The sequence below is a fragment of the Mastomys coucha genome, chromosome X (assembly GCF_008632895.1).
Source record: "Mastomys coucha isolate ucsf_1 chromosome X, UCSF_Mcou_1, whole genome shotgun sequence".
NCBI lineage: Eukaryota > Metazoa > Chordata > Mammalia > Rodentia > Muridae > Mastomys > Mastomys coucha.
The window spans coordinates 87,154,476-87,166,901 of NC_045030.1; the positions used below are offsets into that span (position 1 = coordinate 87,154,476).

The 12,426-nt window shown below is 42.4% G+C and overlaps 1 protein-coding gene across 1 annotated transcript in view; it reads right to left on the bottom strand.

Moving 5' to 3' along the window:
- Gk (glycerol kinase) overlaps positions 1 to 5,698 on the bottom strand; it is a 74,379-nt gene extending 68,681 nt beyond the window's left edge. Inside the window, exon 1 of the mRNA XM_031364746.1 lies at positions 5,597 to 5,698. Coding sequence (XP_031220606.1) covers positions 5,597 to 5,698 — 102 coding nt within the window. The remainder of the gene's footprint in view (positions 1 to 5,596) is intronic.
- Positions 5,699 to 12,426: the final 6,728 nt, after the last annotated feature.

Here is a 12,426-nt window from a genome sequence, read left to right on the forward strand (position 1 = left end):
GAAAGAAAGAAAGAAAGAAAGAAAGAAAGAAAGAAAGAAAGAAAGAAAGAAAGAGAGAAAGGAAGGGAAATCTGTCTATAAGCCTTTTGAGATCTCTAAGTATAATGAGACAACTGGGGCCAAGGCACTGATTCTTGCCAAAGTAAGCATGGAACTACAATTCTTGTCATTCTTCATAAACACTGGCAGTTGGAACAAAATGATTACACAACCATTATCCACGATGACACACCTGAGCCCTGCCCAGTACCCACTGAACCTGAGTCACAAAACGATCATAACCTACAGGACTTATTCAAAGCAGTATTTATTCATATCTTGTGAAACCAATTAGTAAGAATATTTTTCTTGGTGGAGAGTCATTCATATATGGCTCTAATCCTATAATCAGAGTTGACATGTGACTGGCTGGGTCCTTCCTCAAGCTCTCCCCTCTTCACCATTCTCTAAGCAATAGTATATAATCTGCCTCAGAGTATAAAAGTCTTGGACTTGAATTCTTGTTCCACCAGTTATTATGTTGCAAGTGACCTTGAGCCCAATCCTCAGATCGTTAATCACAATCTCATCACCCAGGTAAAGGCATGTCCCTGAACACTATCTATACCTCATGAAATGACAGGTGACCATGTCCTTGACATACTGCTAGTCACAACATTCTCCAAAGCTTTTTGTAAACATTTGACTTAATGGGGGAAAAATTAAGTTACCAAAGTAAAGAAGGAAGTTGACTGGTTTAGCTGGACCTTCTTTCTCATAGAGAAATTGCCCCTCCTTAAAACCTGTTACACTAATTCTCTTTCCAAGAAGTTCCTACTCTGCAACCTGTGTAGCCATGTGCCAACACAGGTTCACTTTCCTATCAGACAAGTTGGGGATTTTCCTCTAGTACAAAACATTTGCATCAGATCCCAAAACTTAGTTCTGTGACAAATTGAGAAATAAACATGGGGGGGGTGGAGGAAATGGTTCAGAGGGGAAATGTGTGTTCCACCAAACCGGATGATCTGAGTTCAATTGACCAGACCTACAAGGTGGAAAGAAAGAAGTGACTCTCAAGCCAGGTGGCGGTGGTGTACACACCTTCAATCCCATAACTAAGGCTGCAGGAGGTAGAGGATGGTGGATCTCTGAATTCAAGGACAGTCTCATTTTAGAGAGAATTCCAGGTTCGGGCTATATAGATAACTCTGTCTGGAGGGGGGGGTGGTGAACTAACAAAAACTGGCTCTCGCAAGTTGTCCTCTATAGTCCACACAAGTGCCATACCGAGTGTGCGTGTTCTTACACACATACTAACATATTAGGGGCTAGAGAGATGGTTCAGTGGTTCAGAGCACTTGCTCTTCCAGAGGACCCAGGTTCAAGTCCTAGCAGCCATCTGTTACAACCATCTGTAACTCTGGTTCCAGGGGATCATACAGACTCTTCTGGCTTCCTTGGGCACTGCACACATGAGGTACACTTTCAAGAATGCAAGCAAAACACCCATACTTGTAAAGAAAGCAGGGAATGAAGGGGAGGGTCTAACTTCAAAAATCAAAAAGCACTTACTTAGTATGTGTGAGGCACCACATTTGACCCTCAGCACCACGAAAATAAAAATAAATAAATAAGTTCTACAGAAAAAGCTCTGAGTAAAGGTTTGGGGGGAACCTATGAAGACTGTTGAACTACTATTTATAGGTAGAATAGAACCATAAGAAACAGATATGCCATGTAGAGAAAGAGGAGGCGAGTCACCCTAGGTGAAAGAGAAGAAATATTTTTTAATACTAAGAGATTTTTACTAAAAGAAAAGAGAAGAAAGCTTAACTTCTTCAGGTCATTGCCCTCCAATAATTCAAATATGCAAATTAAATGAAGACTAATTAGATTGTGTAAGTATCTTTATCTTTGTGAGCTTCCTTCCTTTAATAGTTCCTACCTACTGCACCCTTTCCTGAGAAGGTAAGCAATTAATTTTGAGTCATCATTACAACACGGAACAGTAACACATGAACAACTCCTGGGAATCACCTTGTGACTGAAATACTTACTCAGCAAATCCACTATCTGTACTCCCCAGGGAGTGGTTTACAACCAAAGGAAACACTACCTTGCTAAACCATTCCCAAGTTTTCCCAATTACCCACTTGGCCTTTGAAGCATGGTTTCTTAGTTGTTTCTTAAGGAATATACAATGTTATCCACCAACATTTACTTTTAATTATTTGCCACTTAGTTCTCTTTCCAGGTTACAAAGTAAAAAAAAAAAAAATTCATTATAGCATTATGAACTTGATAATTTTTTTCTCTATCAATGTAAAAAAAATGCCTTTTAGGAAGCAAAATATGAAGGGCCAGAAACAACGTGCAGTGTGTAAAAAAGACTGCCTGGACTACAAAGGTAGCACTATGAAGAACCCAAATGAAAGCAAGCTCATCAAGCTGGCTCCTAAGAAGGAAACATTTAAAGTTATACACTATTTTACTCACATTCATAGAGGACAAGGCTATACAAACTTGGAAACAATCATGGTGCTTTGCTTGGCTTTCCCCAATACTTTGAGTTAATAGTTCTTAACCACTTATGAACTGGAAAGAGAATAATAAAAAAGTAGGAAAGTTTAGCCAAGGACTCTAAAGCACCATTTTTTATTAGAATAAATGGAAGATCTGGCCTGAGACACTATTTCCAGTGTGTTTGTCCCTTTCAACCTGCCTGGCCCCTGTAGACATTAGAGTGAGAATTTTTTAAATTATTTGTATTATTGAATTTATTTTTTGTGGTGTGTGTGCATACCATAACACACATGTGGACGTTGGGGGACAGCTTGGGAGAGCTGTTTCTCTCATTCTACCATGTAGGTCCCAAGAACCAAGATCAGATCATTAAGACAGACAACAAGCACCTTTATCCATCCACTGAGCCATCTCTCCAGCCCTTAGTGTGACAATTCTCAAATATGACTTCAAAATCCAACCAATATGGCTTATTGTGGTGGTTTGTGCTCATAATTGTAGTACTTATGGGGCTGAGGCAAAATCCCTCTAAGTTTGAGACCACCCTGTGCTACTAGTGAGACATGAACAGCCTGAGCTATATAGCAAGATACTGTGTTAAAATAATCAGCTTGTGGAGAGATGGCTTAGCATTTGAAAGCACTAAGTGCTCTTCCAAAAGACCTTCATTTGATTGCCAACATTCACAGGGTAGCTCACAACTGTCTATAATTCAAACTCCAAGAGATCTGACGCCCTCTTCTGGCCTCCTCAGGCAGTAGGCATACACATGGCTTATACATGCAGACAAAATTCCCACTCACATAAAATAAATACATTAAAAATAATCCCAGTTATTCGGTCCATGTTTTAATAAGCTCAGAAAAATGATAATGATTTTGTAACTATATTATTGTTGCAGATGTATTAATCGAATCCAGCCAAGCAGACTTATTTATGATTCAGGATTACTTTATAAACATTTATATGAATGTAAGACAAAATGAACCCTACCTTATGCTACTAAAAAGTTTAAAATGCAGATGTGAAACAATGATTGGAAAACTCAAACCAGGGTTGTCACTAAGGAATGTTTAAATTGAAAGTGGACGGAAAGTTTCTCAATTACAAAAAACAAAAACAAAAAACAAAAACAAAAAACAAAAAACTTCTCCTGATCACAACATAATGCAGTTTTTAGCCACGTGCCAGTCGAAGAAAGCACACAGGTGTGTGTGTGCTCGTACACACAGGTGTATGTGCGCACACTCACCAGATAATACAGGAAGAGTTGGGGGTGTAGTTTAGTGATAGACTGCTTGCCTACCATGCTACCGGTAAGGACACCAATCCCTAAGGGCACAGGTAAATAAATAATTGAAGAAAATTCATGTTTGATAAAGGAATAAAGAGGGAGGTAATTAATCACTAAATATTTACATCAACTTGCCAGCTTAGTCAAATGCCCACTGAAGCATGGGCTTTTAGCAACTCTCTATTCACTTAAATTACTTTTAAATGATCTCACTGAACTGAATGGTAGCTCACTCCAAGAGCAAGTTTCCTAGCTGAGAGCAAGCAATGGCTCATGCCTGTTATCCAGCATTTGCCTGGCTGAGGCAGCAGGATCATGAGTTCCAGGCTTCTCTGGAGTAAATAGGCAGACCCCCGACTCAAAAACAAAACAAAAACGAAAAAGAAGAGCTAACTTCTTCACTGCAAAACGACCTAGCAAAGAGATATTTAAACAGCACCTCGTTATGGTAATTCTCATCGTGCACACTAAATAGAATTGCCCTGTCACATTAAACAGTCGAGCAGAGTGGACAATATCTGATGATAATGGTCAAAGTGTCAGAACTGAAATTATTAAGCTCTTGAAATGAAATAAAGATTACAGAAAATTGTAATGTGTTGGTTTCCAATATGTTCCGCCACCCCCTCAGTAGTCCATCCTCTGCAGTTTCTGTGGCAGAGGATGACAATGCATCAGCATGCTAATACTTTATTCGTTCTACCGCTCGAAAGGACGCTATGTTGGGTTACCACAGCCGTGACACAGCTTTCCCTCCATCCAAGGACGTCCTGTGCCCAGCAGGCCAAATGCTCCTAGGGAAGACCGCAGCAGTGTCAATGTGACCACCTGTCCCCTACTGCACTGGGGTTGCTCTGCTTGGATGCTCCAAGAGTATTCACTCTCTTTGGGGGAAGAATCTCCTCTATTCATATGTGACCTGGCTCCACCATCAAGGCTGAGACTGCTCAACAATGCTGCGGGGGGGATCCTAGGAGGCCAAGATCCCCCTAGAACGGGACAATCCCAACATGGTAGGTCCCCCTTTTGGCCTCCCTTCCTCGCCCCAGCAGCTAGGGCCCAGGAGAACAAGAGGCGCGGACCTAGGACACAACACCCCGCCTTTCTGTCCTCCAGCTAGTGTCCCAGTTCAGGGGGCTGAGATGTCACCCCAGGGCTCACCAGAAAACGTGTCGAGCTGGTACCCTGATCCACTGCTCCCACCAATGGCCCCAGAACTGCTTTCTTCGCGGCTGCCATGGAAATCAGTCAGCTTTAGAGCAGAGAGCTTAACACGCCTGGTCTCCGGGGTGACTGTGGAGGTCTGCTGAGGGCGGAGCAGGGACAGCCGAGGGCAAAGCAGCGCGCTTCTGCTGAAGGCTCGTGCGGCTCCCCGGCAGCCCCTTTACTCCCGCCCGGCCGCGTCGTCCCGCCCCTCCGGCTCAGGCCCCGCCCCGCCCTGCATTCCCTGAGGCCTCGGGAGGCGTGGCAAGGGGGGGCGCTGTCTTCTGGGCGGGCCAATGAGCGGCTACAGAAAGAGACCCAGCAGCTGGCCAGTCTGAGGGTTGTCAGACGTCACGGGGGCGGGGTCAGCGCCCGGCGGGGGCGGTGGTCCGCGCGCGGTAGATCACGTGGTTGGGGACGGGAGGAGCGTCTGCCTTTAGCCAAGCTAGGGCTTAGCGGAGGGCGGGGCCTCACAAAACACTCCCTGCACCGGGCCCTGAGGCTTGCACCGAACCCTGAGACTTAAGCCTGCCAGGAGCAACCTGAAGTGCAGAGCTGCCTCTTTCCTCTCTGGTAGGCTGTGCGGAGTACGACCTGAGTCGCCCGGTGGACGATCCTGTCCTTTCGTCCCCGCTCTTCCCACGCCCCGCGCACTGAGCCCCTGTTAATAACAATAAGCTCTTCTTCTACCGGCATCAGTTCGGGGGGCGACTAGCTGCGGAAGGGAGCTGAGCGAACCCCTCACATTTGTAGGCCAGGGAGAAGGAATGCGGAAGTTATTTCGGTTTATCGTGTGAGGAAAACGTGTCAAACCCTTGTCTGTAAGAACCTCAGTTTGACCAACCACGAAGGAAACACCCGGCACCTCCCAGTCCTGAAGCGCCCTTGCCTTTTTTGCTTGGCCTCACTTAGTATTCCCTCCCCTATGCGCCATTTCCGCTCTCTTTATTAACCACTGTGGACTAGGTTGGAAGCGAATTGGGATTCTCACTTGACCTTGAATTTACCTTGCCTAGATCCTTTGGAGGCGTGTGTTCTAAAGACTTTCAAACTTTGGACTGGACCTGCAGTGAGAAATAGTTTTCAAAACAGCCTGGGGCTGGTGTTTGTGGGCTGCTCATTGCACTTGCATTTTTTTGTATAATAATTATATGCTGTATACTCGTGTATATTTTTAAATATTTTCTAAAAAGCACTTTAATCTATGCTGTGCATTCTATGTATTTCATTCTATGGCATACCATTTTTATAACGTCTTGATTGGAAATAAAACACTAATTTGAGCTAGGTAATTTTAATGCAAGTCAGTAACCCACTGTGGAGGAGGATCAGAAAGGAGTTTAAAGCCATCCTTGGCTACTCACCACCAAAAACAAAGAACAAAAAACAAAAACAAAAAATAAGTAAATAAGTAAGAAGGGAAGGAGGGAAGAAATGAATAAAGCAAGCACAGATACTGATTTTGTAAGCTACCATGCTTTCTATCACCTTTAGAATTGATACTATTCCCAATGTCTTTCCATCCATTCCCCAAATTTCACACTATTTTGCAGCACCCTTCAATTTTCACTAAGTTCCTTTGCTCTATACCAGCTCACTCATCCATATTTGTTTATATACTTTGTGTTTGTTTATGTAGGTTTACCATGCTTGCTATGAAAGCACAATTTCCTGTCCTGGTGTTTCCAGATGCGGACTGCTTATAGAGATGCTACATTTACTGAGAATTGATAAGCTTTCAGATAAGTCAGTCTTTTTTAATTTCCTGAAATAGAATAAGAAGCAGACAGGAAGAATAGACAAATATTAAGACACTAGGCCAACTTCTTTGTCAAATTTGTGATAGGCATTAATTGAATAAACTATATAGTTGAGGATTCTCTTGTTCTAGAAGTCAGTAAGAACAAAGCCATTTTTTATTTTATTTTTTGGAAAAAAAATCCTGACCACATCTGAACTTTAGCACAGTTGTGGCTCAGATTCCAACAGGACAGCAAATTATTTGTTTAACAGCACAGTAGGGATGAGAATTCAGTCGTTTCAGATTAAATGAAAGTTGAAGCACATGAAAGAGCCTTCATTTTTGCTGTTGTCCTTAAGACATTGTATATTTCACAGCTTCACTGCTGTCAACAAAACAAATATGAAAAGCCACAATATTATTTTAATGTTCCCTAACCACTCATATCTCAAATGTCTCTAGAACAAACAAACAAAAACAACAACAACAACAAAAAAAAAAAACCACAGAAAAATGTCCTAAATGGAGAAGCCTAGCTCAGCCTATCTTAATTTCATACCCTAAATACTTACTCTAAACTTTCACAGATTTATTGTCTTCCTTTTATCTGGTCAGACGGCCACGCCTGAGATTCTAGCATATGGGTAGGTAGAGGCAGAATGATCAGGAATTCAAGGTCATCCTCAGCTACATAGGGAAGTGATACCAGACTGGGCTATATAAGAACTTCTCTTAAAAGGAAAGCAAAGAAAAGAATGATTCTGTTTTTCTTCCCCCTTGCCCATCCCTTCAAGCCACAGCTTCTGTCCAAAAATTCTGTATAAATGTAAAACTGAATAGTAGGTACTGTGACTGTTTTTATATTGCCAAATGTTGTTAAAAGTAATACTAGGACAGCTGAGTCCCAGAGAGAACAAATAATCTACATATCTGAGACCAGCCAGCCTCCAGTGTCACATCCAAGACTACGATTTCATTCTGACATGAAACCTAGTGTCCTTTATAACAGCTTAAAGGAATGGAAGCTGGAGGGAATTAGAAAGGAAAATGGATAAGAAAAATGAGGGAAAAGGAAAAGCTGATAGTATATCATCCTTGATCAATCATCCTCGATCATCCCTCGACCACTAATGCATAGGTAAGGGCAAAGCAGCAGAAGAAACCCTTAGTGTCTTGGCTCTGCCATCCAACACTTAATCTTCATGACCTCAAGTAACCCATGGCTTCCTTTTGCTCACTTGCAAAATAGGGAAAATGTCACTTACAGTGACGTGAATGAGTTGCGGAGACTTAACTGATGTAATGTCTCTGGAAGCTGGTATGAGCAGTACAGCTAGGCAAGAAAGGCAGAATTCATGTATTTCTATGGTCTACTCGGCCTGGACCAAGGAAATCCAGGTGTGATGGCTAGGAGGGAAGTGCTTCATGCAAATAGTTTAAGGAGTCTGAGTCATCTGAAGGATACACACTGGCGATCCTTTCCTTTCCTTCTTCCCTCTCTCCCTTCCTTTTTCTTTCACCAGGTCTTAGGTAACCCAGCACAGCCCGTGGATCTCTATTTTCCCAAGGGGATTTAGGTAGATGCTTCTACCTCCACTTTCTAGTGTTGGGATTACATGTGTATGCCACCACCTGTGGCCCTTCCTGTTATGATTTCTTACTGGTAGAGCAGGCAGCTGGTGTTAACCCCTGCTAGGGAATCTTCTGTTGGCTTTTTTATTCCTTCGCTGATTTTTCCTGTTGTTAATTTAGTTAAGCGGACTTTGCATAAACAGAAAACCTATTTTTTCCCCCAGAGAATATTCTGGTAGCACTCCTTGATCTTCCCATGTTTGTCTAATAATTAGCAGTTGCTGGTTGGCTGCAGTGGTTTACATCTATAAGCCCAGCAGTAAGGAGCCTGAGACAGGAAGATTGCCGAGAGTTAGAGGCCAGCCTGGCTACAGCCGGAGACCTTGTTTAAAAAAAAAATTACTTAATTTTCAACCTAATCTATTTAGAAAGCTAACATTTTCTTAATACCTCCTGTGTTTTAATGATGTATATGAGTTGATATGGATAGTAAAAAAATAAGATGGAAAGTCAATGTTAGAAATGTTTATTTATGGGACTGGCAAGATGGCTCAGCGGGTAAGAGCACAGACTGCTCTTCCGAAGGTCCTGAGTTCGGATCCCAGAAACCACATGGAGGCTCACAACCACCTGTAATGAGATCAGACACCCTCTTCACAGCTACAGTGAATTACACCAGAGCAAGTGGGGATGGAGTGAGTGGGCTGGCAGAGGTCCTGAGTTCAATTCCCAGCAGCCACACACAAGATGGCTCACGGCCATCTGTAAACTACAGTGTACTCATACACATAAAATAAATAAATCTTTTAAAAAAAGAGAAATGTTTATTTATATAAAAACACAGGCAAATATCACTTTATGGACTTTGGGTGAATTGAGCAGATCTGTCTAGGGTTTGTATAAGGTGGCATCAAATTGAGAAACATAGAAGGAATTTAAACATACTCCATTTTTAGCCTCTTTGCGACGTAGAGAATCTATTTTTATGCATGTTAGTATTCTAAATGTGAACTTAGCCATGTGTTACAGTTCTGCAATTACAGCTATTTGGAAAGCTAAAGGAAGAACAGTCATAAGATTAATACCTGCCTAGGCTAAAGAATGAGTTCAAGGCTAGCCTGGGCAATTCAGTGAGACCCTGTTTCAAAATAAAATGTAAAAAGAGTAGGGAGAATACATTGCAGGGTATTTGAACCCATTTCTAATTAAGGTGTGGCTCAGCCCTTAGTACTCATCTTTAATCCCAAACAATGAAGATGAAGTTAGTTTGCAGAAAGAAGCACCCTTCTTTGAAAGTGATGTCTACTTGAGTGACAAAGTGATAAATCAGAAAAAGATTTGACAGAATAGGATATGCCCAACTCTCAAAAGAAGAGAGAGGAAAGGGAAGCTACTTAAGGGGGAGACAGACAGCACAGGAATACAGTAGAATTCATTCATAGAAAGCAGTACAGTAGAGTTGAGAGGGAGAGTAGAGCAGCCCAGAGAGGGAGGAGGCAGTTTTACCAGGGAGGGTTATAGAGAGACAGGCTGCAGAGAGAGAACAAGCTAGACACAGGTGAAAACAGAACAAGCCAGAGAATGAGACAAAGCTAAAGGATCAGAACAGATTGCTAGAGTTAGTTTGGGGCCAAGCAGAGCAATTCAGGAGAGGCTAAGAGAAGCTAAATTAAATTCAGTCAGCTTGGAGAGGAGTTTGAGCCAGTACAGCTGAGTTGAACCAGCCAGCTAGAGCTCAGAACAAGGAAGGGATGAGCTTATTCAGCAACAGGACTCAGAGGCAGAAAACATTCTAGATCTAGATTAGATTGTACGGAGGCTAAAAACTTCTAGGACTTGGCATAGATTAGAGGCAATAAACCTCCTGGATGATAATTACATCAGGGAAATAAAAGTTACTTTTACGGGAATGTAGCTTAGTAAAGCACTTCTCCAGCATGTGAGGTGGGGGAAGTTGGTTTAGTATCCAGTACAAAAGAACCTGACTACTTATTGTGCATCACTTTACAGTGTTGTAATCATAACATAGTGAGACTATAACAGTGCCCTAGTAGCGTCTTTTGTGAACTTGACACAAGCCTCAACATATCTGGGAAGAGGGGATTGTATTTACGAAAATGTCTCCATGAGATTAGCCTGTAGACAACTTTCAGGGGCATTTTCTTAATGTGGAAGGGTTCAATTCACTGTGTTTGAGATGATTCCTGGGCTGATGTTCCTCATACTATAAGAAAGCGTACTGAACAAGCCATAAAGAGTGAGTAAGTTAGTAACACTAGTCCATGGTCTCTGCCTAAGTTTCTGCCTCCAGGTTTCAGCATTGACTCCCTTTGATGATGGACTGTGATGTGGGAGTGTGAGTCACATAAACCCTTTCCTCCACAAGTTGCTTTTGGATCGAGGTGTTTCATCACCACAACAGAAAGCCAAACTTGTGCTAAAATTAATAATTCCTGCACATGTAGAGATTAATAAAGGAAAAGACTCCTTAATAGTAGTGTGCAACTGGTTTTAGCTAATGCACAAAAGGGAGCCAGCCTCAAACAAAATTTTACCAGCTTATAAAGGCCTTAAGCTGATACATTCCACATATGCTATCACCCCCAAATCTTTAGGATCTAGCCCCAGTTTGTTACATTTTGAACAATTTATACAGAGATAGGAGACTGCAAGTCTGACCACTTGTGTTGATGGGAGACTTACACAGCACAGATACTGCCTGAATTATTTTTTAAGTGCACTGCTTCTTTTCAAATACTTGTTACCCACGTTCATCTTGCCCACCTCCAGAATTATGCTTTTCCTCATAAGATCACAGGGGACTTAATGGCAGACCAGGATGTAGTGATGGTTTTGACCCTGCACTGCCCCCTTGAACTGCCCCTTAGAGGCATGGTCTTTGATATGAGAATGGGCCTAATGGTCAATTTGTGTTGGATCTTGCAAATTAAGGTCACAGTCTCCCATTGTCTGGATAGCTCTCTGAGCTCAGAGAAAATTGAGGACTCCCTTTACCAGTGTGGGGGTCCCCTTTCTGACCTAGTCTAGGGAGCCTGAACCCCTACACTCTCTACCTGAGTGTAGTTGCAGGTTGAGTGGTCCTTGGCAGACCTACAAGTTCAACTTCCTCTTTTCCCCCTCCCTCCCATAAGAACCCGCCCATCAAGTGATATGCCTCTCCATGCAAAGGAAGCATTTAGAGCACTTTAAACTTGAGCCAATGGTTTTACTTTACCCTGAAAACTCCTTTGCTCTCTCCAAGGTCCAGAACATATCCTTGGTTCATCCCGAATAAAGTGTATACATACTAGCCTACCCCAGTAAAAGTATATGCACAAGTTCACATTGTCTCAGAGAGCTGTTTCATTGAAGATCCTCAGAGAAGGCCTTTGCCTTAAAAAGCGGTAACACTAAGATCCTAAGAGAAAGCCTTTTCCTTCTACCCCAGCACACACTCCCAGCCAAACCAAGTCCCTGTAGGACCCCACCCATTCTGAACTCTGCATCATCCAGCTCCGTGCGCAGCAGCTTCTGGACACTTTGAGAAGGAGGAAGCAGAGGATGCAGAATCACAGCTGGCAACCCCAAAGCAGAACCACAAATCTGTGTGTCAGAATTGTCTCCATTTACTGTGGGAACAGAGCCTAATTGGAGGTCAATCTTGGTGAACAGTCAACACACTTTCTCAGCAACCTTAAACTTCAGTTATGGCACAAAATTGTCTTTCCAACAATTTCTAACAGTCCTGGTTAGTATACTACTTATCTCCCAGTCATATTGGGGTCATCTCTCCTTAATCTAAATCCTACTTTGTGTAACTTAACATTTCCTAAGCAAGTTTCTCAGTAAATCCTTTATAGCATCAGTTTTATTACTTCAAGTTTATCCTGATTCAAATTAAGATAGGCAGTGATTATCAAAGTTTTCTTATAGAACAGCCTAGAGGATATATTATAAATTCAGATTGCTACCAGGAAGTGATAGCATATGCCTCAGAACTCAGGAGGCAGAGACAGGCAGATCTCTGTGAGTTCAAGGCCAATCTGGTTCACAGAAAGACTTCCAGGACAGGAGGGATACACAGAGAAACCCTGTCTCAAAAAAAGAAAAA